The sequence below is a fragment of the Triturus cristatus genome, chromosome 3_2, assembly GCF_964204655.1.
Source record: "Triturus cristatus chromosome 3_2, aTriCri1.1, whole genome shotgun sequence".
In the NCBI taxonomy this organism is placed as follows: Eukaryota; Metazoa; Chordata; class Amphibia; order Caudata; family Salamandridae; genus Triturus; species Triturus cristatus.
In genome coordinates, this window is record NC_140584.1 from 590,674,664 (window position 1) to 590,699,595 (window position 24,932).

At 43.8% G+C, this 24,932-nt stretch overlaps 2 protein-coding genes across 7 annotated transcripts in view; one reads left to right on the plus strand and one right to left on the minus strand.

The window, feature by feature from the left end:
* Positions 1 to 4,275, minus strand: part of LOC146857789 (eukaryotic translation initiation factor 3 subunit I-like) — a 37,216-nt gene extending 32,941 nt beyond the window's left edge. The window contains exon 1 of the mRNA XM_085648424.1: positions 4,237 to 4,275. The gene's annotated coding sequence lies outside the window, so the exon portion shown is untranslated. The remainder of the gene's footprint in view (positions 1 to 4,236) is intronic.
* TMEM234 (transmembrane protein 234) overlaps positions 2,939 to 24,932 on the plus strand; it is a 107,533-nt gene continuing 85,539 nt past the window's right edge. For 2 of the 6 annotated variants that reach the window (XM_085648418.1, XM_085648423.1), the window contains exon 1: positions 3,050 to 3,343. In XM_085648418.1, coding sequence (XP_085504544.1) covers positions 3,292 to 3,343 — 52 coding nt within the window. In that variant the 5' untranslated portion in view covers positions 3,050 to 3,291. Of the gene's footprint in view, positions 3,344 to 4,496; positions 4,650 to 4,809; positions 4,949 to 24,932 lie in introns of those variants that run through there. The other 4 variants (XM_085648419.1, XM_085648422.1, XM_085648420.1 and 1 more) reach the window with 4 other exon arrangements.

Genomic DNA, 24,932 nt, shown 5'->3' on the forward strand with positions numbered 1-24,932 from the left:
AGCTGTGTGCTGAAGGGCAAAGAGAACACAGGCATGAAATTGAAAGCGAGGATGAAAATGGAATGAGTGTGGCAGGATGTTAGTTAAATGGTGGTTACGGGGAAGCTGAGTGCTGAAAGGCAAAGAGAACACGGGCCAAAGCTGGAAGAAAACACGAGATGCGAGAGGCATGTGTGTGTGGCAAACACTGGTGGGCCTCAGAGCATTCTGTTGCTGCCTTGGTGCCTGTGTGTGTGAGCAGTGGGGCTGTGTGTGTGAAGTGCCTAAAGTTGCAAGAAAACATATGGGTATTTAAATCCTTAGATGCAGAATTAATGGAGCTAATGTTATCGACCTTAGAAGGATGAAAAGGGAATGAGCGCGGCATTTGTTAATTTTGTAAGCGCAGAAAGCCTGCAGGGAAAACTTATTATTTTGGTTGTTTGAGACTCAGATCTGGGCAAAGCTGCAAGAAAACACGGAGGGGGAGGGCGGGCTGTGTGCTGAAAGGCAAACAGAACACGGGCATGAAAGTGAAATCGATGGTTGGCAATGCGTCCGTGAGACTAGCCCTGTGGTGGGAGAGGGACAGTTGTGAGAGGCGCCATGAGGAAACAATCTCTCGGCATGCTGTGGCGGGGGAGCGCATTCCAGGCGGGGAGCGGACCCTTTGAAGTATGATGCCGAGGCTGTGGCTACACGTGCACGCGCCAGTGGGCTGAAGCGCTTCCCCAAACGGATTGCATGGCGGCACGATGCACGTGATTGTGCGCGTGCTCGCCATGCAATCCACTTTTGGAAGCACTTTGAAATGCGCCTCTTACTAGAGACTTGCAAAGCGATTGCGTAAACGCAATAGCTAGGCGAGACCTAAACATGTTTGTTGGTGGATGAATAGCTTTGAAATGATCTTTCATTGCCCTTTGAAAACCCGAGTACTGCCACTGCGAGTCTAGTCAGAGTTAAGACCAGCAAAATTCCAACTGGCAATAGTCTGGAGAAAGTCAGTGGACATCTTCTCAACTCCTGATCTCCAACTAAGAATTTCATGCTGTCATGACCAAAGATATTCATTTCCTGCTAATTGGAGAGCACGATTGGCCTCACAACTATGATGAGTTCTCAAGATTAATCTTCACAGTTCTATTCAGGAGATCTTGAACCTTTCCTTAGTTCAATGGATATTGTTAACCATTAAAAAAAGCACAGTTTTAATCCTGAACAGAGATAGTCATGGAGATCACTTTGAACAAGGAGCACATCCAATGGCAGTTATCGACTTGGAACTTCACTAGGGATGGACTTAAAGACACTGACCTTAATTCACGTTTGTAATTAAGAAAAACAACAAAAAAAACCTATACTGAACAGGCATGAGTTGAAGCCTCCTATGAAAAACATTTGGCATACGCAATGATCAGTCCAAAAAAACTTAAGAAACATTACACATATGTAATTTCAAAACTAGCATTTCAATTAGTTTAACACTAGGGGAAATCAAACATAAAAATGTAGCGGAGATGAGCCCACCCCTGAAATCCGTTCAGCCTGATTTGCCATGCTGATCCCAGACCGGGTGCTCTCCCCCACTCTGTCCTGATGAGGACCCCACTCTAAGGATGCACTGACCTAGAACACTTGAAGGGGCCGAAACGTTGACTATTTTCCCTACAACAAGCTGTGACCACTGAGATTTGTTATTAGGGACCTCAACTATGCTATATACTTAAATGTAATATTTTGCCTGGGAAAGGCTGGGCAGGTTACAACATGTAAATATAATGTATATATGTTACATTACCTCTCCTTTCCTTCATTACCCTCACCAACTCACTTTTTCCCTGAACACTACACGTTCCTTCTATTGTGAGCACAGTTATCCCAAGTATCAAAAGCATTATGAGGTTTTCAACAATTATATGATATGCTGTCATTAAGAATCATGATGTTGGCAATAACCATTTGATACGCAGCATAATAAATTGCATTTGTTGCAGTAACCCCTACGAGATATAGTGAATGCACGGATTTCCTTTCCTTAGAATTGTTGCTACTGTGACCATTTTTGTGTACTGTATTGCGATGGAGAATAAGGCCACAATCATGCAGACGCTGAAAAGTCTCTCCCAGGCGGTCCATGTGTTCTTCCAACGCGGGGGCATGCACAAGAAGGTCAGCACCGACATTGAGAATCCCTTTTAGGCCTGCTAGCACCACTCGGATGGTGTCTTGAAAAACTTTGGCAGCACTGGACACTTCAAAGCTAAGGAATTAGTATCTCCGAAGGCCAACATGTGTCGAGAATGTGGTTATAGCTCTTGACTCTGGGTCCAACAGCAGCTGGTGGTATCCTGATCACAGGTCCATTTTAGAAAACCATTTAGAACCGCTCACCTCCGCCACAATGTTGTCTACAGTAGGGGGGTCAGATGACGCTCTTGTTAGATTGTGTGATTGGGTAGCTTCATGTTCACGCAAATTCTGACTTCGCCTGGCTGTTTGGGCTTCCGTGCCACAAAGATGGGAGACACCCAGGGAGCCGGGCCATCAACCCGTTCGATGTCAACCCGTTCGAGCTTCCTCAACTCATCCTCCACCTTCGGCCTCAGATGAAACGCCACTCTCCTGTGCTTGAGGGCCACTGGCAGAATGGAGAAATTGATGTGAAAATAGACCAAGTGATTTTTAGGGTATCCGATGCCCTCAAATAAAAGTAAAAATTCTGCCACTAATGAATTCCCACTTTTTCAATGAATGGCAAAAGCAAGCGCCACCAGTTTTAGATGTTCTGCTGTTCGACAGCTTAACAAGCATCCCTGATCCCTCCTGGGTAACTTATATCTTAGTCCGAGAAGAATGGGAATCATGAGAGATACTAGTAGTGAAAAATCCAGCCAATGAAAGAGGGGCTTGCGTCTGAGAAAAATTCACAATAAATCCCCAGCTCCAATCCACTCTCACTCGGCCCAGGAACAGAGATATTGCACCAGCAACACTCCAGGAGTCCCGTGGTCGCTACCAAAATAGACTCTTGGCCGCTGTAGTGGAGCGCGGCACGGCCTCACCAGACAGGGCGGGGCCAACCCTCACAGCCTGAAAACAGTGCACACACACATGGGCCGGCAAACACACCGCGCCAGCTGCCGGAGAACACCATACAGGCATGGGACAAAACAGGGAGATGGCAGCCCAGCCGGTTCCGGCGCCGCACACAACGCGGCGTGGCTCCCTCGTCCTCACAACAAATGAAAGGCAGCCTTGAGCAAGACTGCGAACCAGGACCACCACCACCGAAGACAGGCACAGAGGAAAATGCCAGAGGAGGATCCCACCTCCGTCGCCAGTTTGTTTCGTCATGATACAGGTACGGAGTATGGCAAAAGGGTTTCAAGTCTGGGCCAAAGCAGAAATGGACACACACGCACTAATTGCTCGTGTGAACACTGACCCCGAGGTCCAGGTTACGGTGCCTTTTATTTACATCACCAGGGACAGCCACTCCTAATTCCAGCCATTACCCACCAAACATAACACTGGTATTCTTTCACCACATAGGCCAAGCAGGCTAAAGGAATATTTTCATTTTGAGTGAACACACAACATTACAAGATGCATTTCTTAGGACTTTTTTTTTTTTATACAGCTTATTTATTAATAATGCACTAAGCTGGTTACTTTGGGATCCAGGATCATCAATAATAGAAATAACTTGATGTTTTTGTGCCTTAACTTCCCTTGGCCAAAAGTCAAATATTCTGAAGGTTATGGCACAGTAAATAATACTAAGAACAACCAAAATCCAAACATTTATCCAGTGTGTAATTCAGTCATCCAAAAGACCATGAAGAATACCCTATTTTAAGACTAAACAGTGACTCCATTCCCTCGATTTTTATTTAGCAAGTTTGAGAATTGAAGGGACTGTGGTTCTGGTTCACCTCAGATTATCCATTTGAACTGACACACGTAAACATTATTTAAGGCTAATTTTTGATTTAGTGACATGGAATTATTTGTCCTTTTACTAGACATAGTCTTTCCACATCCTGTACCTCTTCAAGTCAAATGCTGTTGTATAATCAATACAAAAATACAGTACAGTTCTGTTTGAAACAGACAATATTTGTCTGGCGCCCACTAAACAACTAAGAACCTGTGTAAACCATCTACATTAATCTAATCCCAAATTGGCTTCCCCCAGTGCATGTGTGCATTCAAACCCACATGATCGCCATTTAAAGTATGGTTTAGACTCACCTTCTCTTTATCTAATTTACCCCATGTTTCCTCTCCACTTTGCCCATTTCACACTATGTTTGGGTATCCACCCTGCTTCCCTCATCCTTACCATGATGCCGGTGCCGAGCTTGGGCCTCTCCTGCGACACTTAACGTGCGGGATGAAAAAGGAAGCAAGAGAAGAAAGTTTCCGGGTTACTGCAAACGACATAAACAACGGACTACAAACAACGTAGCATCAACAAACCGGTCCGATCATATTTCGAGCACCGCCATTTTGGGCCGGAGCACGGGCGCGTTCAGTACTTAACTTTGACGGGTGATCCTGGTCTCCTAGATGGCTTCGCGTTTGTTTTTTTTGGTTGGTTCAAATCGAAATATTCGCACCAAAATCCCAAGGAAGGCTGCGCGAGGCTAACGAACACGCACAAAGTAACTTTCCCGAAATACTGCACGAGTGGAATTAGATTATTAATCTATCCTAATTGTGTGGGTAGCATTTTAAGCAACATTGTCACGTTTTAGAGAAATCTATTCCTAAAATAGGCAAGGGAAACTCTTGTTTTGGGTGCAACCCTTGTCGCCTTGTAATGAAGATGGAAATAAGACAGGACTGCGAGGAGAGACAGGAGAGAATGTGACAGAAAAGAGGGGGGAGGGAAGGAATTGCATGGCGGAAGTGAATGTTTAAAGAAGTGTTTTTGATGCTTCGGTTAACATGGCATCAGCAGGTGAGTATCCGATGGGAACGAGCTTTCCTGCGCTTAGTGTTTTTGGTCGATAGTTTTTCCAAGGTATGAAGCTGTTCTGTTGCAGCTCTCACTAAAGGTCTGATTATGAGTTAAGGTGTTATCGCTCCAGATAAATAACGATAAGACGGGGTTCGTTATTTATCAGGTGCGATAAATATCACCTATTTTGGGTATGTGGGGAATACCATGCGTATTTGGTGTTTAACGTTCCAAAATCCGCATGATACGATAAATGCAGTACACATTTACCCTGTTTAATTTTGGCAGGTTTGACCTGCTGTAATTTAACGAAGCTTGAGGTATTTAACGCAAACGATAATTATCGGGTGCATTCTGGGCTTTAAGTGAGGCGGGTCCTGCCCGTGCTGAGCACTGGTAGTTCTTAAAAGCAGGTGCCGAGACGGGTTCCTGTCGGGCTATCTATTTTTACCCTTAAGGTGAATTATTTTTAAATCTGCAATAGTACCATCCTTCACTGCTTTTGATGTAATTTCAAAGAAACTTGTTTTTCAGTTTTATATATTGCAAACTTGGAGCGCTTAACATGGGCACCAGTTACATCACATAAGGACATGATGATTTGATGAATCACAGGATGTTGCCCCAACGTCAGGCTTTAACCTGCTTTTTTAGCTCGAAAGTCGACTGCTCAAGCCTTACGCCACAACCTCGGGCACAAGAACGGACACATTTTCCAAATGATGTACAACAAACAAAGTCGTAGTTGTTGCTTATGTGTCTTACGCAATTTACAACCATTGACAAAACCAATAGTCCTGGCTTGTAGGAAGTGTAATGTTACTTGTTGTGTTATATATATGGGTGGATGGACAGAATCCGCAAAATACTAGTCTGGCGGCACCATATGCTAAACAGAGATTTTTAGCTTACGTGTTTTAAGCCATGCCCTTAATTACATCGGCCACGCCTCTATAAGAGAACCCCTCCCCCCCCCCCCCCCGGTCATTTCATCCCAATTAAAGCCCTGGGTGCATTACATACCCTATAATTCATAATTCCGACCCGTGAGTAAACCGTGGTTTACAGACAGGTCGTAATTTAACAAGTTACTCCTAACTGATATGTCCGTGTTTGGATTAACCTTAATGAACACTGGTCCTACCCATTTGGCAGGACACACTTTGGATCTCATCTTTTCAAATAAACCTAACACGCCGCTATGTGCCTCTTCCACTCAGGTCAACTGGACAGATCACTTTGTCCTGGAATTTTCTACCTTACATTCAGGCAAAGTTCCCCCTCAGGCACAAGCTCTTCCTATTAGGCGTAGACCATGGCACAAGATTACTCAGGAAATATTTCAGGAGGACTTTGCCGGACTCCCCATTGGCCCTGGAGAGAATGTTGATAAAGCAGTGGACCGCTATAATCGGGCGATACTCCAGGTGGTAAATAGGATTGCCCCTATGAAAACCTATAAACCGCGTTTAGCCCGTAAACAAGAGGTATGGTTTACGGAACACCTGAGATCTCTTAAACAGCAGGCGAGGAAATTAGAAAAGGTGTGGACAAGAATAATTTCTGGGCAGCTCTTACTAAATATCATAAGGAAATTCGTAATGCTCGGAAATCACATATACAGGCTCTTCTTTTAGCTGCAGGAAATACCCCCAGGATCTTATATCAAACCTTACACTCATTTGTGAAACCAGCAGCTTGTGAAACTCTTGAATTAGCTTCTCAACAACTTTGTAATGAAGTTGCTCAGTTTTTCACAAATAAAATAAATAAGATTCACGACGATATTTTAAAATCCAATCTACCCATCATTGGAGACACTTTAGTATTTTTGGAAAAGGAAAAAGAGATAGGGATCACGCACTTACAATCCTTTTCCCCTATCTCCCTGATTGATACTGAATGCTATCTGGGTCAGATTAAAAGCGGAAGTCCCTCAGACATTATCCCAGCCAGAATCATCCCGATTGTAGGAAAAAGTCTGAGTCCACAGATTCAAAGTCTCATCAATCTTTCCCTGGCTGAGGGGCAAGTTCCCAAGGAATGGAAAAAAGCGCTGGTAAGGCCCATTAGAAAAAACTCTTCCATCCCCTGGACTGACTTATCCAATTTGAGGCCCATCTCGCTACTCCCTTTTTTAGGGAAGGTTATAGAGAAACATGTTAACAAGCAGGTTTGCACAGTACATTGAACAGTCTGGCAAGCTGGACAGTTCTCAGTTTGGTTTTAGACCCAAACATAGCACTGAATCCGCTCTGCTATCTGTGACAGATGACCTTCACATGTATCAGGATCGAGGGTACTCTGCGATCTTGGTACTGCTGGATTTATTGGCGGCGTTCGATACAATATCTCACAACATCTTAATCGAACGTCTGACCGCAATTGGAATTGAGAGCACAGCGCTAACTTGGCTAAAGAGTTTTCTGTCTGACCGTACCCAAACTGTTAGCATGGGCTCATTCCGGTCAACAGAAACTAATATCACCAAGGGGGTGCCACAGGGCTCTTGTCTTAGCCCTACCCTTTTTAACATCTATGTGGCACCCCTGGCCAGCATATTGAGAGACTTTGGGTTTGTCCCTGTCTCCTATGCTGATGATACGCAGCTCCTATTCCCTTTTAAACATCTGACCGACGAAGTGAGGGTTGCCTTCTCAGATGGCATGAAAGCTGTAGCAAATTGGATGAAGTCTAACTACCTCCAATGCAACGTAAATAAGACCGAAGTAATGCTTTTTGGGGAGGTTAGAAATCTGTGGACTTCAGAGTGGTGGCCATGTGAGCTTGGTCAAGTACCTGAACCCAAACTGGTCGTGAAAAACCTAGGGGTTCGTCTTGATCGCGAGCTCACCTTTAAACAACATGGCAACTGGGTGACCGGCCAATGCTTTCATGTTATTGGACTCTTACGCAAAGTGTTTCCACTATTACCTGATTCCACTAGAAAAACTTTGGTACAGGCACTAGTGTTGAGTCGCCTGGATTACTGCAATGGACTCCTGTTGTCAGCTAATCAGGGAGTCCTAGCAAAACTCCAGGTGATACAAAACACTGCGGCAAGACTTGTGCTGAATGCCCCCCCAAGAACACCTTCCAAACCACTCCTTGACAAATTACATTGGCTCCCAGTTTGTAAAAGGATTACTTTTAAGACATGCTGTCTTATTCATAAAACCATACATGTTTCTGGACCCTCTTATTGGAAAGACAAATTTACTCCCTATAATCCCACTCGGCTGCTTAGGTCCAGTAGCCAACTTCAACTTAAAGTACCTGCCATTAAGAAGAACAGACAAGGTGGGAAAGCCTTGTCTGTGGTAGGCCCGACACTATGGAATAAACTCCCTCTTGAGCTTAGGCAATGCTCAGAATTTTTGGTTTTTAGGAAAAAACTCAAAACGTTTTTATTTTAGTAATTCATCTACCGTTTTAGTATTTATGTTGGATGTGCTGAGCTGTTCCTTTCGTCTCCTGTAGCTGCCAATTTTTCACTCTCTTCTCCTCTTTATCTGTGTGCAGAGATACTCTTGTGCAAGAGTCGATTCTAGCGCGATATAAATCCATAAATAAATAAATAAAATAAAATCGGGCCCTAAATGTATGAACGAAACACCCAACAGTATTTATGGTGGTATCCTGTGCATTATGAATGAGGTGCGTGCAGTCACAAGTCATGAACAAAGCGAAAGGACCCGAAAATGCAAATTCCGCCCACCCATACGGGGTGCCATTAAGGGGCCTGGCATTCCAGGCTCTTCATGTATATATCCAAGCCCTGTCAAAGGACTGAAAGGGGTTTGGTGGTGCCGCGGACAAGATGGACTGAGGATAATGCCCAGTTACATACTGAGAAATCTACTTATTGTTAGCCCACATTGTCCTTTTCCCAGTTGGAGGTGTGCCCACCTCAGCCACCAGAGAACTACAGGAAAAGGTGGTATAAGACTACCCACCGCTTGGATCCTATCTGCACCATCCTACCTACTCTGCTTCCTGAAAATACCACACGTTTGAATGTCAGAAATCATTTTGTAATGACTGTAATAAGGACAGTCGGGACTTGGAGCTAAGATTTACTGGTTAAGAAACTGGGCATTATCCCTACATCTCATGCTTTGTTTATAGATGCTCAGTTATTAACAAGCATTGCATACAAAATTGCAAAAATAATTCATAGACATAAAATACTAGTCTCAAAACTTACAGTTCCATTTTTCATGACTTAAAATTCCTAGATTTTGAATTTTACATAAAAAAAGATAACTTAAAGAATAAGCTATATATCATAAAAAGTTGGCAAAATGATTATCCAATTGCTGACTTAAATTGTCTCTCATCCTTACATGAGACGTTCTATGGGAGCTTAGCCGAGGGAGCATTATGTTTCTTTGCTGCAGAAGTCAAATATTTGCCAAAACAAGCACTTAGTCTGTAGTCAGTGACTTGCAGGTGCTTGATCACAGCTCTTCTGCACGTCCGGACCCTGCTTGTTAAAACAAGCACTTGCAGTGCAATAGGTCTCGCATTTGCGAGAGTTTCAGCTATTGGCATTGTAAATGATAATGCCTTTTGTTTATTTGTTTATAAACCTGCAAGCGGCATTTACCCACCGCTTGCAGGTTTTCTAAACACATAAATAACAAGATTGGACCTTATAGAGGTGTGAACTTTATGGATTATATAAACCCACACGTATCTGCCAAGCATAATTATTCCAATGTGTACATTTCCCAGCCATAACTTTCCATCCCTGGTCTAGCCAACGTTAACATTAACTTGAATATTTTAGCCCTTCTTGGGAAGAAGAGAGAACAGGGAGATGAAGAGAGTATGGTGTTTGAAAAGATAGCCAAAAGGAGAGCGGGAAATATAAACATAAAAAGAAGGAGCAGAGTGGGAGATAATAACAGAAGGAGGAGACAGGGCAAATAACATAAGTTAGAACAGAAGAACTAGAGAAGGAAAGATAGGTGGAAAAGGAAATAAAAAGGAGAGAAAAGAGAGGGAACGGAGAGGAGACAACACCGAAAAAATGAAATGAGGAGAAATAGTGAAGAGGTGAGAAATGGTAAATGAATGCTTGAGTTGTTGGTGGAAGCTTTTTTCCTGTACAGAATGCATACTTTTATTAATTATGTTTAATATTCATTTTCTATGCAACCTTTTATTCTAATATTTATAAAATCTGAAAATATGTTGATTTCTAGATAGGGTAGATTGGGACGAGACAGACCTTTTAACTGGAAAGATGTTAGTAACGAATTGCATGTTTCTTCGCCTGGGAGGAAAGTGCAGCTTAGGTCAAACATGTTTTAGTGCCTTTAATAAGGGCTTTCCTTTCCACCATGCACTGGAGTGCCGTGTCAGATCTGTGCACTGGGGTCCCATCTGCTGCGATTTAATCAGTGAACAAAGGAAACAAGCTGTCAGTATTACGCCCTGTGCTTGTAAACACGAATCTGGGCCACATTGCTAATAAGTACTTAATAACAAGAAGATTGCTGTTTTTCTTGCGGCTGGCAACACATTCGCCGTTTATTAGATTTCTACCACTTGTATGGGACTGCAACAAGCTCTTCAGCTAGCATGGAATGGCAGCCATACTCTTGGCAAATGGACAACCACCAAAACCGGGCAGTACAAAAAAAGAAGAAAAAACAGTATACCAGCCCCAGATTTTGTTCAAGAGTGGGTAACTGGGATTTATTAAGTCGTTTTTTATTGAATAATCTGTTGTGGTAAAAATCAAACAGATTCCAAAATATTGGTTACCAGGCGACTCCATGATAGCAAAGATGCTTTGAGGAATAAATGAGGAACAGGTGTGGTCCAAGGCTAAATCTTAAGCCTCGGTACCTGGCGGTCACTTCATCTCCATTGCCTCCGTTTGTAAATATATGTCTAATGTAGACATGAAAAAAAGGACCTCGTTACCGCTAGAATTGTAAATTTGTGCCATATCAGTCCTTTATAATAAAAATCGAATATGTTCTGCTACTTCCAGTTTGGATGCTCGTTAATGGTACCAATTATTGTAAACCATCAGAGTGCAGGAACTGGTAAAGTAAAGCTTGCGACTTGAAAATGTGCCCTTGGTGTCATGTGGTGTGAAAGTTATTACTTAAACCAGCAGGCTCATTATCTGTTTGTCAACCGTTACGTCCCCAGGTACCCGAGGACTCGCCAGCCTTCTCTGTGTGTTATCATCCTTTGGAGTCCGTTAAAGTGTATGTTCACCTGATTATCATTGTCTTGTCCGACCGGATTAGCACTGCCCCCCCCCCCTCTCCACGATTCACGCCATCTCGTCCCGCTCAGTTAGCGCCGTCCCCTCTAGATTAGGGCAGCAGTACATTTTCGTGCAATTGTAGAACGATTCTACCCCTATTGAAGAGAATGCTTTTATTATATTTGTGCTGGAAGTTGTCTGTGAATGAATAGTTCTCATAGGGTCATCATCAGTCGTGAGATTTTAAACACTGACTATCGTGTAATATAAATCGACACTGAAATGGAGAGGCGCACAGTGTGTGTCTGTGTGTTAGAGGTGTTCTAGTTAACTGGGAGCAACATTTTACTGCATGCGCTGTCTCAGCACAAACCGACTGTTATTTTATTTACTGCCATATCAGCTGCTGGGCTCTGTAAACGGATTTGCTTTCGAGAACAAGTGAAAGAATTGGATTTGAGCAGAGTTAGTGACTGCACAGTTAGTTCTCTGGTGAATTTTGATTGATTGACGCTCTCTTCCCGTCCTCCTTACGCTCACCCTCGGAACAGTTTAACATGTGTCCCATACATGGTATATTTACCAGATGGCAAACAAATTAAACGTGGCAGTACCTAACAACCTATCCTTTATGAAATCGCGTCAGAAGCATGCCTCCTTATTCAACGAGAAGGACACCGCAGCCAAGAACAAGCCCACGAGTAGTGCGCGCGCGCCATAGCGAGCGATCTGTTTTCAATCATCGCGCCCGTGTCTGGGCACGATAATTGAAAACAGATGTCAGCGTGTGGGTAACAGACCAATAGGCCATGGGCGGAGCAACGCGACTGCCTTTGGCCTATTGCGTGCTGTCTTTCTAAACAATAGGCCATGGGTGGAGCAACGCGACCGCCTTTGGCCTATTGCGTGCTGTCTTTCTAAAAATGACGACCGCAAACGCCAATACCGTTGCCCAAAAGGAATCGCGTGTGCGATTCCAGGGTCTGTTTTGGAACCCTCCACAATAGGGCTCTCGTCTGCGCTAGCAGTGCTGCGCACTGCATCGCTGCTAGGCGCGAGCCCTAAAAAACGGGTTTCAGCCAATATCTGTGTTCCGTTTCCGTTAAGGGCAAGGCAGGGGCATCTTATATGTTCAATTATCTCCAGTTGATAATTATATAACCTGAATTGCTTTCTGCCATCCCAGTTGTGCCACCTCAGAGACAAATCTAAAGTCGGTAGCTCACCAAAACGCGACATGTTATGCTTCTGTTTAACTGTGGAAGACAGGCCATCTGCTAAATAGGGTTGCAGGTGCAGGGCCTTGCAGCTGTTAATATTAATGTGGGCATAGGAACGACTTGCCAACATACTCTTGTCAATGGTGGTGGAGAGCCGCTCTATGTCGTTGTTAACTGAAGTTTTGAGGATTGGTCAGGAATATGATGAGAGCTGAGGTCCCCTGGGTGTAAAGTTGTGATTGACTCATCAAGATAAACTTGGGCCGGGTACGATGGTTCTTGAATCTGCAATTCTGACCATAGGACCTGGTTTAAAGTTTCAGATTTCGAAATTGCGATGTTTGTGGCAGTGTCTTCCATACGACCCCTGGTACATTGCATTTTGCCTGGTGAGGCAAAACTTCAGCCATATTTGGGACGGAGATGCCTCGTGTGATTATCTAAAGGCATTCCTATATGTACATGAGACCAGTCTGTCAAGAAGCTGCGAATACCTGCCATGCAGGGCTTCAGACCCATATAAGATGGAATCAATTTTGCCCTGATTACATCTAAGAGTGACCTTAATCAGGGTCTAGACATGCGCTTTGCCAGTTTTCCAAAGATGCTTGGAAGAGCTCCTGCCCTATTCCAGATGTATTTCTTTTGGGGCAAGAAAGACTCACTGCTGTCAATTAAAATGGCAAAATACATGTAGGTGTTATCTTTGGAACTCTTGCTACCATTCAAAACCATTCCCCCTCCTTTTTGTTCATTTTGTTCCTTATAATCATTGTTTTGGTCTTTTGTACATTCACCACGAGGTAGTTCTTATCGCAGTATGTTTGGAGGGAGTTTAGCAGTCGCTGGAGGGCTATTTTTGTCCAGCTCATGCGGAGTGCATCATCTGAGTTAAACAAACAGTCCAGATGCTTTCTGCCTATTTTTGGGGGTTGGGCAGAGAGATAATTTTAAAGAGGGTGCCAGGTCAGCCAAAAATAGGTTGAAAATGAGGGGGGCTAGTATGCATCCCTGCTTCATGCTGGTGGTGGTTGGAATTATTCTAAAAACAGTACTCCCATTCCCCACCTTTATGCGCACCCACATGTTTGCATGCAGCTCCATAATTGCTCTGAGTAGATTTCCCGTAAGAGTGATCTTGGCACACAGTTAAAAGCGGCTTTTAAGTCTACAAAGCAGAAATATAGAAAAGGGTGCTATTTGATTTAATTTTGTCAATCATGAGAGAAATAGTCATTAGATTTGTGATGGTGCCCATTCCTTTTCTAAATCCTGTCTGATTCATTGGCATAATGTTGTTCTCAGATACCCAGGTTTCAAGTTCCTCTAGGAGGAGTCCTCCAGAGTGTTTTGCGTTGTTATCCTACAAAGAGATTTGCTGGTAATATCCCGGGTTTGAAGGGACTCCAACTTGAAAAATCGGGTGTATGATGGCCCCTTGTCATGAGTCTGGGATCTGACATGTCGTGGCTGCATGGTTGTAGAGCAGTGTTAAAATTTGTGCCCAAGTGGACGAATTTGCTTTATATAGCGCCTGAGAAAGGCTATTGAAGCCGGGCCCTCTGTCACTTCTGCTTTTGCTGATAATATGCCATATTATGGACTCCGAGTTGGGCAGAGTGGGCATGGTGACGGACTGCCACAAATAAGTTCTGAGGGCCCCTCAGTGGCTACGATGATTGAACATATGTGACCCAGGCGTCTAAAGAGATGTTAGTGTTGTTGGCTGCTCCTGAGCTTTTCCAAGTTTACAGATTATTTCCCAGAAGTTTTTGGAGTTAATGCATTTGCAGGAAGAAAGCAATTTGGCCCAAAATATGTTGGCATGGTTATTATTGTGCTCCCAGAGTTTACTTTTGTATTGTCTATGCATCCCCCTGACCTTGTTGATGAGATCTTGATTCAAGCGGTTGTGAGCCAGCAGATGTAATTCCCTATTTAGAACCCTTTTTAAAGGCTAGAGGGAGACCAGGTGGTCTTGCCAGATTGCGGTCCAGTTGGTGGGCTTTACATATTGCCGGTTTTTGACAGGCGAGTGTGGTTGTTACTAGTGATTGGGTTTGGAGGTTGTTTAAGGTTTTAGCTAAAAAGGCTTCAAGCGCTGACCCGATGGAATTTGCTAGGGAGTCCTTCCAGAATAACCTCTTCAGGCTTATTGAGTGCGAAGAGGTTCACACAAGTTGAGCTGCCTTGAGGAGGGAAAATAAAGGTTAATTTCAGTGCATTATGGCAAATGGTCTGTTTCTGTCTGCTGCTCAGTTCTGAATGATTCAATGTGGGTAAACAATGGCCCATTCATAAGTGTATATTAGTATTGATTTTGAACACGCACTGCTATGTGTAGGGCTGAGTGGCTGATCTTCCTTTAGTCGGCCATTGAGAGCTCTATGGCTGTCTAATGTGCAGTAATTGGTGAATGATTCGCCCAAGGGATTTTTTTTCTGCTTTAGCTTGGTGAGATATTTTAAAATGGCTATCATACAAAATTCATTTTTAAATCGCCTGCGATCAATAGATAAGTGTCTGAGTGGTGAGTGGTCAGTGGTCACCATGATGACGATTGTAAATTGTAGATGACGTTTTTTTGCTTTCTCAACAGATTTATGTGAACATTCATTATTAGTAGTTTAAAAGCTTCTTCTGCAATCTAGATACATTATTAGGAGAATGTATTTGGAGAAACAGATGCCACCATATTGCCCTGAAAAAACTGCAGCTGCCTACCAGAGAGGGAGGTTTAGGTGCCCTGTTGTTCGAAGTCAATTACTTGGCGTGGCTGCAGTGCGTTGCCTGGTGGCTAGCAGGACGCAATCTAGAGGAGACCCACCACGGGACAAACTGTCAAAGTCGTCCACAATGCACAGCTTCCTAATTCCCAAAGTTATCCCTAACTCCCCACGGTCTTTGAAAGTCCATGTGGCCCGTAAATTTATCGCTAGAGTGCACCATCTCACGCGTCTCATCCCTGGTATGCACCGGGGTTCCCACTACTGGGCCTACCACGTTGTCATGGGACGTAGTCAGATGCAGAATTACGTAGTTGGCAGGACCGTTCATTGGTTACAGTTTGCAACTTGTTTTCAGACAAGGCTGACTATGACCCCCACCATGACAATTCCATACAGGCCGAAAACTGCATAACACATTTCTCACTCTGGTCCACTGGGGATGAGAAGTCAACGACCCACACTGTCCTCCAAGCACTCATTACCATGGGGGAGGGTGGGTCGTCACCTGATCACATGGATCTACAGAGTGATGGGTGACCACACTGGAACTTCCCTAGGTCCCCTGCTAACTAAATGGGAATATTACTTGGGGAGGGTGCTGAACTACTCTGAGTGGAAGCAAGCTCTAACGTTTTTGCAACAATTTTCTAGAACACCTATGTTAAAAAATATACAATTCTCGGAGGGCAGTTCAACTGGTATTTCCCTACAGTGGACCTTCATTGCACGGGGGACGCAGATCTCTGCCACATGCTGTGGTTCTGCCCTGCCCTTTTGGCCTACTGGCAGACGGTACATAAGGCCCTCCAGGAGGTCACGGCACTCACAGGCATATTCACTTGGGAGGACTGCGATTTATGTATTTTCAAGCGAAAGAAGCAATACAAGGTGAGGTCACACTTCGCAGGCATGGCCCTTTTACTTGCAAAAATAACACTTACCCTTCAGATGAGGGCTTCATCTGCTCCACCAGTGGCAGCATGGCAGGGTGCGGTGGGAAAATGTGGAAAGCAGAGGATGAAACTCTGTGATGGGAAGAGGTGCGCTACCTACGCAAGAGCACAATTTCTCAGGAATGGTACACAACCCTAGCACACTTTATACAATTTGTCTCCTGACAACTCCTTCCCCCTGACGGACCTGATTGCCTCCCCCAGTGGCCCTACCAGGCTCTCGCTCACTTGTGGCCTGCCTGCACTAATTACGCCTCCAGGCTCCTACCCCACTCTAATCAGTCGATTACCAGAGGAACAGGACCTCACATCAGGCATTTCCAAACCTGCCTTAAATGACATCGCACCACCCCTACCGCTTGGCGCAAGATATCCCACTACACAGCTTGATCTGCCTCTAGCCTGCTTCATGCCTTTCCCCCCCATTTGCAGTTTCCAACCTGCTGGATACATAAATTCAGTGCTTCTACATCGGGCAATAAGCACGTCCAAAGCCCAAATCTGGGGTAAAAGGCCGCTTTATTGGACAGGCAGGCAATTTTACACATATCTTAAAATACAGGTCATATACAGATCATATTTCAAACAACATATCCCCCCCTAACACCCCCCTCCCCTAAACAATGTACCCCAAAGCAACTATTACCCACATTGTTCGGCCTAAACCTCCTACCCAAACCCCTATCTACATATCCTACCTACCTCCTGCCTCCAACCTCGCTCCCTTGCTTCCCCCTGTGCGAAGCTATTCTTAATGCCCCCAACCCTTCCTGCCTGTCTTGATCTCCTCCAACTCTGCCACCAGGAAAGACCCTCAGGAGTTTTTCCTGGTCCCCCGCCCGATTGTTTGGCTTACACAATTTGCCTGGACCTGTCTTATTATTTGAAGTAAAAACATAGCACCACTGTCGCCAAACAGGTGAACAAATTTTATTCATTGTTAACCATTGTTAAAAACTGTAAACGCAACTAAAAAACACTGCCGCCAAACCGGTTATAACATAAATCCATTACATATCAAAGGAAAACTACCTGCATAATCTAAAATACAAAGGGAAAACGGGAGGGGAGGTGGGCGAGGGGGGTGGGGTGGGGGTGAAAGAGAGTGGGTAATACAGACGGTTACAAAATTGAAAAAACATTTTGTTTACTAATACCAGCTGAAAATTGGGAATGAAGAATGAAAATGCACAAGACGCAAATCTGCAAAGAATGCTGCCGCCTGAACAGCAATAACTCAACACCATGTTTGTATTTCAAGGACTTTAGAAATCATCTCTTTTATGTTTAGAAGATAAATCTTATTCCCAATAAAGGACAAATGAACCCCATCATGTCTGAAGAACTGGTAGTCCTCTTTTGAAATTTCATTGTGAACTAGCCAATAAATTCTGTTAGAAGAACAAAAACGCTGCAGTTCTCTATTTACTTTCCTTCGCGCTCTTTCAATCGCTGTAAATCTCTCCGCCCCTCGCCAAATTCTGCGTGGCATCAGAGCTGTCAGGACCAGCTGAGATTTGCACCAAGATTTTGAAAAAAGTTCCAAATCGGATTTTATTTCTATTAGTAGCCCAAGCCCTGATAACTGGACTAGATCGTTCTCCCCTAAATGGATCAAAACAATTGCAGGCTTGTTCTTAAAAGACAACTCACTCATAAGAGGTAGAAATTGGCCCCACTTCATGCCACTTTTCCCCCACTAAGAAATAGACACATCTTCGGAACTAAAACCTAAATTCCTCCCAAAATATCTTTTTGCTGCCTGTTTTGCAGCCCATTTGATGAACGAGTGTCCAATTATCCAAACTTGTCGCTGAGACATTGATAAACGTGCCATCAGACCTGCAAAGAAAAAACAATTAACATCTCATATTTTAAACTTCGTATTCCAAATTTCGAATATAACGCAGACAATAATCTGAGGACCAACGTCCCAATTTCTTAACGTCACTAATGGAAAAACCCCATCTGGCAGCTTCCGAAGCCGCCCCAATGCGAAAGGAATGTGTACCAAAATTGGCGGGATTCTTCCCAGGCTTTTTTAAAGACTTCCGCAAGACTGCTAGGAACTGGGTGGCTTTTAACTGAGATCCGTCCAAATGACGGAAAACAAACTTCGAAGATGCACCTCCTAAAGATAGAAAATCTAACCATGCCTGTTTAGGGCATAAAGGACCACTGATATGTTGTAGAATTACTCTTGAACCTTTCCCTGTATTTTGTGTCTTAAGATCCCCATACATAGCAGTACCCAGTAATTCAGATATCCTAAACGCACCAAAAAAGAGCCAAATCATGCATAACTTGAACAATTGTGTTTCAAAATCGGAAAAACAAACATCATATAAAATGATTGTTAACTTATACAATAACTTTAAAGATATAGGCTCCCTTGTGTACGGCCCTCTCTTTTTTGTTTTCGCCAGCCCTGCAGAATCCTCCTACCCATTTCCCCCCCTGATGGCTCATATCCCCAAAAGAACTTGCCGTAAAAAGATATTCCAGCCAGCTTCCCAGCGATAGTCGTAGGGGAAATATTCTTGTCTATATTGAGCATAATAAACGTAACAATGTCTGCTCTGCGGTGACATAACCCTCTGCTATCATGAGCTCTATATAATGCGCCTGAACTTAAAAATTCTAGCCACGCTCTTCTGTATGCCATTTTCGTGCTTTGGGCTAATGAGTCTTCAATGAGTAGGTGAGCCTTCATGTTGCCAAAACCCATATCCCGCTGGGTATCTGAGTTTTCCGTAGATCCGCTCCGGGCGCCAAACCACGGAATCTCTCCCACTGAAAACGAGATAGGGCATCTGCGATGTTATTCTCAACCCCTGTAATATGTTTTACTTTGAATATTATATTCAACTTTAAACAGTCACGCATGAATATTTGCAGTAACTTTAACAGTTGTCTGTCCTTGGCTTTCTGACCGTTCACAAGACCTACTACGGTCCTGTTGTCCACATTAAAAAGCACTGTTCTATTTGCCAGTTTATGCCCCCAAACGGTGAGAGCCACTATCAAAGGAAAAAATTCGAGGAAAGCTATGCTTTTCTTCTCAGCAACCCATCTGGCAGGCCATCTGTCTGCACACCACCTCCCTTCCCAAAAAATTTCAAAACCGTTGGCGCCAGAGGCATCAGAGAACAACTGCATATGCCAGACAAAATCCTCGTCTAGTGACCAAAGAGTGACGCCATTAAATTCTTTTAAGAACCATAGCCATACTTCAAAATCTGCCCGCATGCTAGCAGTTATTCTGATCCTATGGTGTGGTAGCTTGATACCAGACATGGAAAAGCCGAGGCGCCTACAAAAAGCTCTGCCTGCGAAATTGAGATGGCCTAACAAACTTTGAACTTCCCGTAAAGTCAGTTTATCTGCATTTCTTGCATATTCCAATAGTTTAGTTATTTCCAAAAGTTTCTTTTCAGGAAGTCTAGCTTGCATGCTCGTAGTGTCTATTTCAATACCCAGATAAGTCAGACAACAGCTGGGGCCCTCCGTTTTGTCTTCTGCCAAAGGAACGCCCATGTCCTGAGTGAATTCCTTAAAATCCTTCAGAGCTATCTCTCAATTTGGTGAGCCAGCCCGTCCCATGAATAAAAAATCGTCCAGATAATGTGTAACTCCAGTGTGCCCTGTTCGAAAAGAGAAACACCACTGTAAAAATGAACTGAAGGATTCAAATAGCCTGCATGATATCGCACAGCCCATAGGAAGGGTTTTGTCTACAAAAAACTCCCTCAAATAATATGCCCAGTAATGAAAAATCAGAAGGGTGTACCGGTAAGAGCCTGAAGGCTGACTTGATGTCACATTTAGCCAATTCAGAGTTCGCCCCAGTGTTTCTTATCATTATCAACGCTGAATCTACCGAAGAAAATTGGACCATAGAGTCCTCCTTAGCAATAAAGTCGTTAACAGAAAGACCCTGAGGCCAGGACAAATGTTGGATCATCCTATATTCCCCCTCTGCCTTCTTAGGCACTACGCCTACCGGTGAGACCATGAGATTGTCTAACGGCCAAAAATCAAAGGGGCCTGCCATCCTCCCTTCCTTTACCTCTGTCATCAATTTTCTCCTGAAGATGTGCGGAAATTTGTTTGCCGAATTTAAATTTTGGGCAAACCTACGGCACCTGGCCCCTTGGTAACCCAATTTAAATCCTTCTCTGAAGCCCCATTGTAATATTTTTGCTTCTTGTGTGTCCGGGTAAAATTTTAACCAATTACATAGTTTGTCCAACTTGACCGGAGTAGAAGCCCTTGTGACCAGGCTGGAACACAACACCCCTCCTCAATTTGATTGCTCTCCAAAGCATTGCATAACTGCATGTTTTCCCCCGCACTTTGAGCATTCGTGCTTGTATTTACAAGGGTTTCATGCACAATATCCTTTATTGAAGTTCCAGCATGCGCCGGATACCATTGTCTATGGTCTGTTCCCACCGCCGGCCTCTTCGTTTGTTCAAGGCCCACCCATGCCTCGGAGAGCACACCAGGGACAAGGAGGTCTTCGTGCCCTGCTGCGCATAAGGTGCGTAGCGCTTCCGTCACGGAGGCAGCCGCCTCCATAATTAGCATACAGCGCGCTAATAATTAACTATATTAGCTTAAATTTGCCAAGTGACAATCAAAAAACGATCTCCCCTACCTCTCCTCACGAAGCGGTAAGCACGCCACAGAGAGTGCTAGACCCTGAGTCTCGCGCTAAACCGCCGACCAATGAGAAGTGCCCGCGAGCCCCTGGGCCATACTACCGCCCGAAGCTCCCCGGGAGTGGACAATCTGCGATTGCCACCCCCAGGAGCCCTCATTTTCCGTTTGGAGGACTCTGCTGTTCTTTTTACTTTTCTCTGTATCTTTTATCTTTTAAACCAAAAATGATAGTTGTGCCAGCCTTTATCTATATTCATATTTGCATTTAGTGACATATCTATGCTACCTATAAACTTTCGTCCATTAATTTTCATGAGGATTTGATTGCATAGTACTTCTTCATAATGTAAATGTTTAACATCAAGGTTAAAGCTGTCAATACCGTTACATAATGCATAATAGTTTCAACTTCACTTTGCTTCTTCGAACAAAATGTAAATCTTTTAATAAGTAAAGATGTGAAAACGTTAATGTTCCCAGGATTCTCCAAATGAGGACGATGCTTAAACTGTTTAAGGTCAACTCCCAACCCTTCAAACAATGTTTTATGAAAGAGAGCTTCCTGCGAGTTGTGCAGTCATTTCCGTCAAAAAATCTGCACAAGATACAAATACCTGATGCCAGATAATCCATTGGAGGTTGATCCAACCATTGCATAAATGAGAGAGGAAAAACAGTGTTGGACTTGGCAATGAACAGATATTAATAAACTAAGACAGAAGTGATCACTTGTCTGAAGGATAAAGCTTCATAAGGCACTCTTATGCCAATGTCATGTTCAAAGTCCCACAAAATGGTTCTTTGGAGAGGGGTCCACAAGGAAACAATAGGTACATTTCACTTAAAAATAGTGCTAATGTAGGTAGGTAGGAAAAATATATTTTGGCAGCCTACAACAAGCAATAATGCTAAATCTGGAGTATGATTGTGCACTGTTCAATGAAAGGAGACCTAAAACCACTGGTGAGTCATGTATTAATATAAGTAATTTGCACTGTTGTTTCTTAGGGTCACGCTAAATATGCCAAAAAGAAATGGGCCCCTTTAATCAACTTGTTACCTTTTGATACACCAACAGGTTTAGGAGGTAGCGGCACATCATTACATTCAAATACCTTGTTCCCTCCTATGTGTCAACAAGTTCCAGAGATAGCAACTGCAATGTCGATGGAGTATAGTGGCCTAGGTCACACAATTAATAATGAGACCAACCAGAAATGTCCGCCAACATCAAACAGACTGAAAAGAGTGTGATGACGTGGGACAAGAAGCCTGGGCCTAAGACAATGTCATCTGGAGCTGGTGCCAAGAGTTACTGAACTGTGGAAAACCTATATTTCGGGAACGTGCTGGTATGGCACCCACTGGATGGTTCAGGGATGCTAGGTTCTGGACAATTCTCTTTTCTCTATGACATCCCTTGAACTTTAGCAACTCCCACAATATCCTTTCCTGATGTGATGCCCCTTCTTGACTCCACTCATCACCAATGTCAGATAGAGGGTAGGATCAACCACAGTGAGCTGTTTAAATGTTTTAGTGACAAGAAATAGGTTCACAGCAGGAATCCACCAACAAACAACCTTCCACTTAATTGTCCCAACTTCTGCACATTCCACCCGCAACATTTTTACACTCAACCCATAACATGTTCCACATTCCACTTTATATTCCACCCACACTTGCAAACTAACTACAACATGATGTACACTTAGGTCCACTGGCAATTACATTGAGAAGACCATGGTAGTTCCAAACACAAATTGATGATTTGCATGTGCTGTTTTAAATCTGAGGTTTTCCACGAGTAGAAAATTCTTCCTCTTTTTCTACCAGATTACGTAGTCATCATAGTAAGATGGTATATTGAGGTAAAAGGATTTGTAGGTCAAGTATACCAGTTTAAACTCTGTTCCACTCTTGGCAGCCAGTTGAAGATGATAATGTTATGTTATCTGGATTTCTAGAGCACAGCTTATCACTGAATAGGGTATCCAGGCGCTGGAGCAGGTGTTTAGGTCAGGGTCTGGGAAGTGAGTGAGAGGTATGTGGGAGGTTAGTTGAAAAGCCAGGTCTTTAGCTTCTTGCAGAATTCAAGAAGCGAAGAGGAGGCCCTGATGTGTAAATGGAGGGTTTTCCTTGTTTTGGGTGCGCTGTGGCAGAAGGCTATCGCTCCAGTTCTGCTTTTGCAGATGCGAGAGGTGTGTCTGAGAGAGAGTGTGGCAGAGTGCAGGAGTCTGCTGGGTTGGTAGAAGAGCAGGTGCCTGTTGCGATATGCAAGTCATATGTTGTGGTGTGCCTTGTATGTGTGTATGAGGAGCTTAATTTTACAGCGTATGTGTATCGGTAGCCAGTGAAGCTCTATGAGGTGTGGGGTGGTGTGCATGCGGCGGGAAGGTCTAGGATTAGTCTTGCTGCAGTGTTCTGGATGGTCTAAAGTCTCTATAGTTTAGAGATTCTGGCATAGAATGCGTTCCCTTAGTCTAGTCTGCTACTGATGACTTGAGTGACGGTGCATCTGCTGTTCCTGGGAATCCGCTTAAATATTCTCCTGAGCATGCAGAATATGTGGAAGCAGGAGGCACTGGCTGCAGTCACCTCTGCTGCCATGTAAAGTTTGTCATCTAAGATGATTTCCAGGTTTCTTGCCTGATTGGAAAGAGTTGGTGTAGGGCCAAGCTCTAACAGGAGCTTCTGTTGCTGAAGATTAGTACTTCCGTCTAATCAGAGTTGATATTCAGGCAGTTGGGTTTTATCCATTTTGCTACGCTGATCATGCATTTGTTGAAGTTGATTCTGGTGGTTGTAGTTTTCTCGGACATTGATAAGATGAGTTGGGTGTTATCAGCGTAAGAGATGATGGAGAAGCCATTTGCTCCGATGACATTGGTGAGTGGTGTCATGTAGATGTTAAACAGGTTTGGGAGGAATGATGAGTCTTGTGGAACTCCACAGATCAGGTTCTTGGGCTCTGATGTATAGGATGGGAGTCTCGCTCTCTGTGTTCTTCCTGTGGGGAAGGATCATATTAATTTGAGTGCCAGTCCTTAGAAGCCTCTTTGTGCAGTCTTTTGATGAAGTTGGAGTGTGACACAGTATCGAATGCAGCTGGGAGGTCAAGAAGTATGAAGTAGACGGTTTCCCCCTGGTCCAGTAGGGTGCGAATCTCATCTGTGGCAGCGATGATTGCTGTCTCTGTGCTGTGGTTGCTTCGAAAGCCGGACTGGGTATGATCGAGTAAGTTGTGGAGTTCCAGGTGGTTGGTGAGTTGTTGATAGGGGTGATGTCCGTGAACTTCCCTGTGGACATTAGCAGGCTGGCTGAGGAAAACAGGATAACTTGTAGAGAGTTGAGGGTAGAATGTGGCATTCCCACAATAATAGCATTGCTAAAATCCAAGCATGATAGTATCCAGGCCTGAGCTAAAATGATTTGGGCAAAAGGAATGCTTTAATGTTTTTTATTTCTAGTGGCAGCATTATTGACTTTATGTTTGTAGGAAATCTGTCTTATCTGCATGAACACCCCAGATTTTTTGTATTTGCTGGACCGTAAATGTTTGGTGGCGTTAAAACTCTGTGCACTTTACCCCTGCTAACTTGTAGTAAGGTTCCTCTGCTCCTTCTTTAAGTATAGTTGAATTGATCTATTCCTAATTGGTATATTTAGCTTGCCTACAAGTTCCTGATATATGGTATGGTAAGTATACAGAGGGCCTGCATTGTAAGTGCCACTAGTGGACGTCAGTACCTATTATGTCCCTTACAGTGGCAAAGCAAGAATGACTTCTGCCCTACCCAGTGTAGCCAGACTGCTGTTGTGCAACCTGTCAAAATCACCTCTTTAAAAAGTAAAGCATCCCTTTTAAATATTAGTAAATCATCCCTATGTGAGCCTTGAAGCCTCCAGGTAGCGTGCCTGGTATTTCAAAGTGGGAAAAATTATATTTTCAAAATAAAGTATGACGTTACTGAGAGGTTGAGTTGTCTGAAGCTGTCTGCAAAGCATAGGTCGTCCTTTAGTCCAGGAATAATCTTTTTTCAGGATGGACAGACACTTGCACACCAAGGTGGCATGCTTCATTGTCGGGTTGTGCTATACGTTGGGTGCAATACCCAGCGTGCTCCTTGCAGAGTGCTTTTCGGAAATCTTTTATCTTGTTTCTGGGTCATGAGGACTCACTAA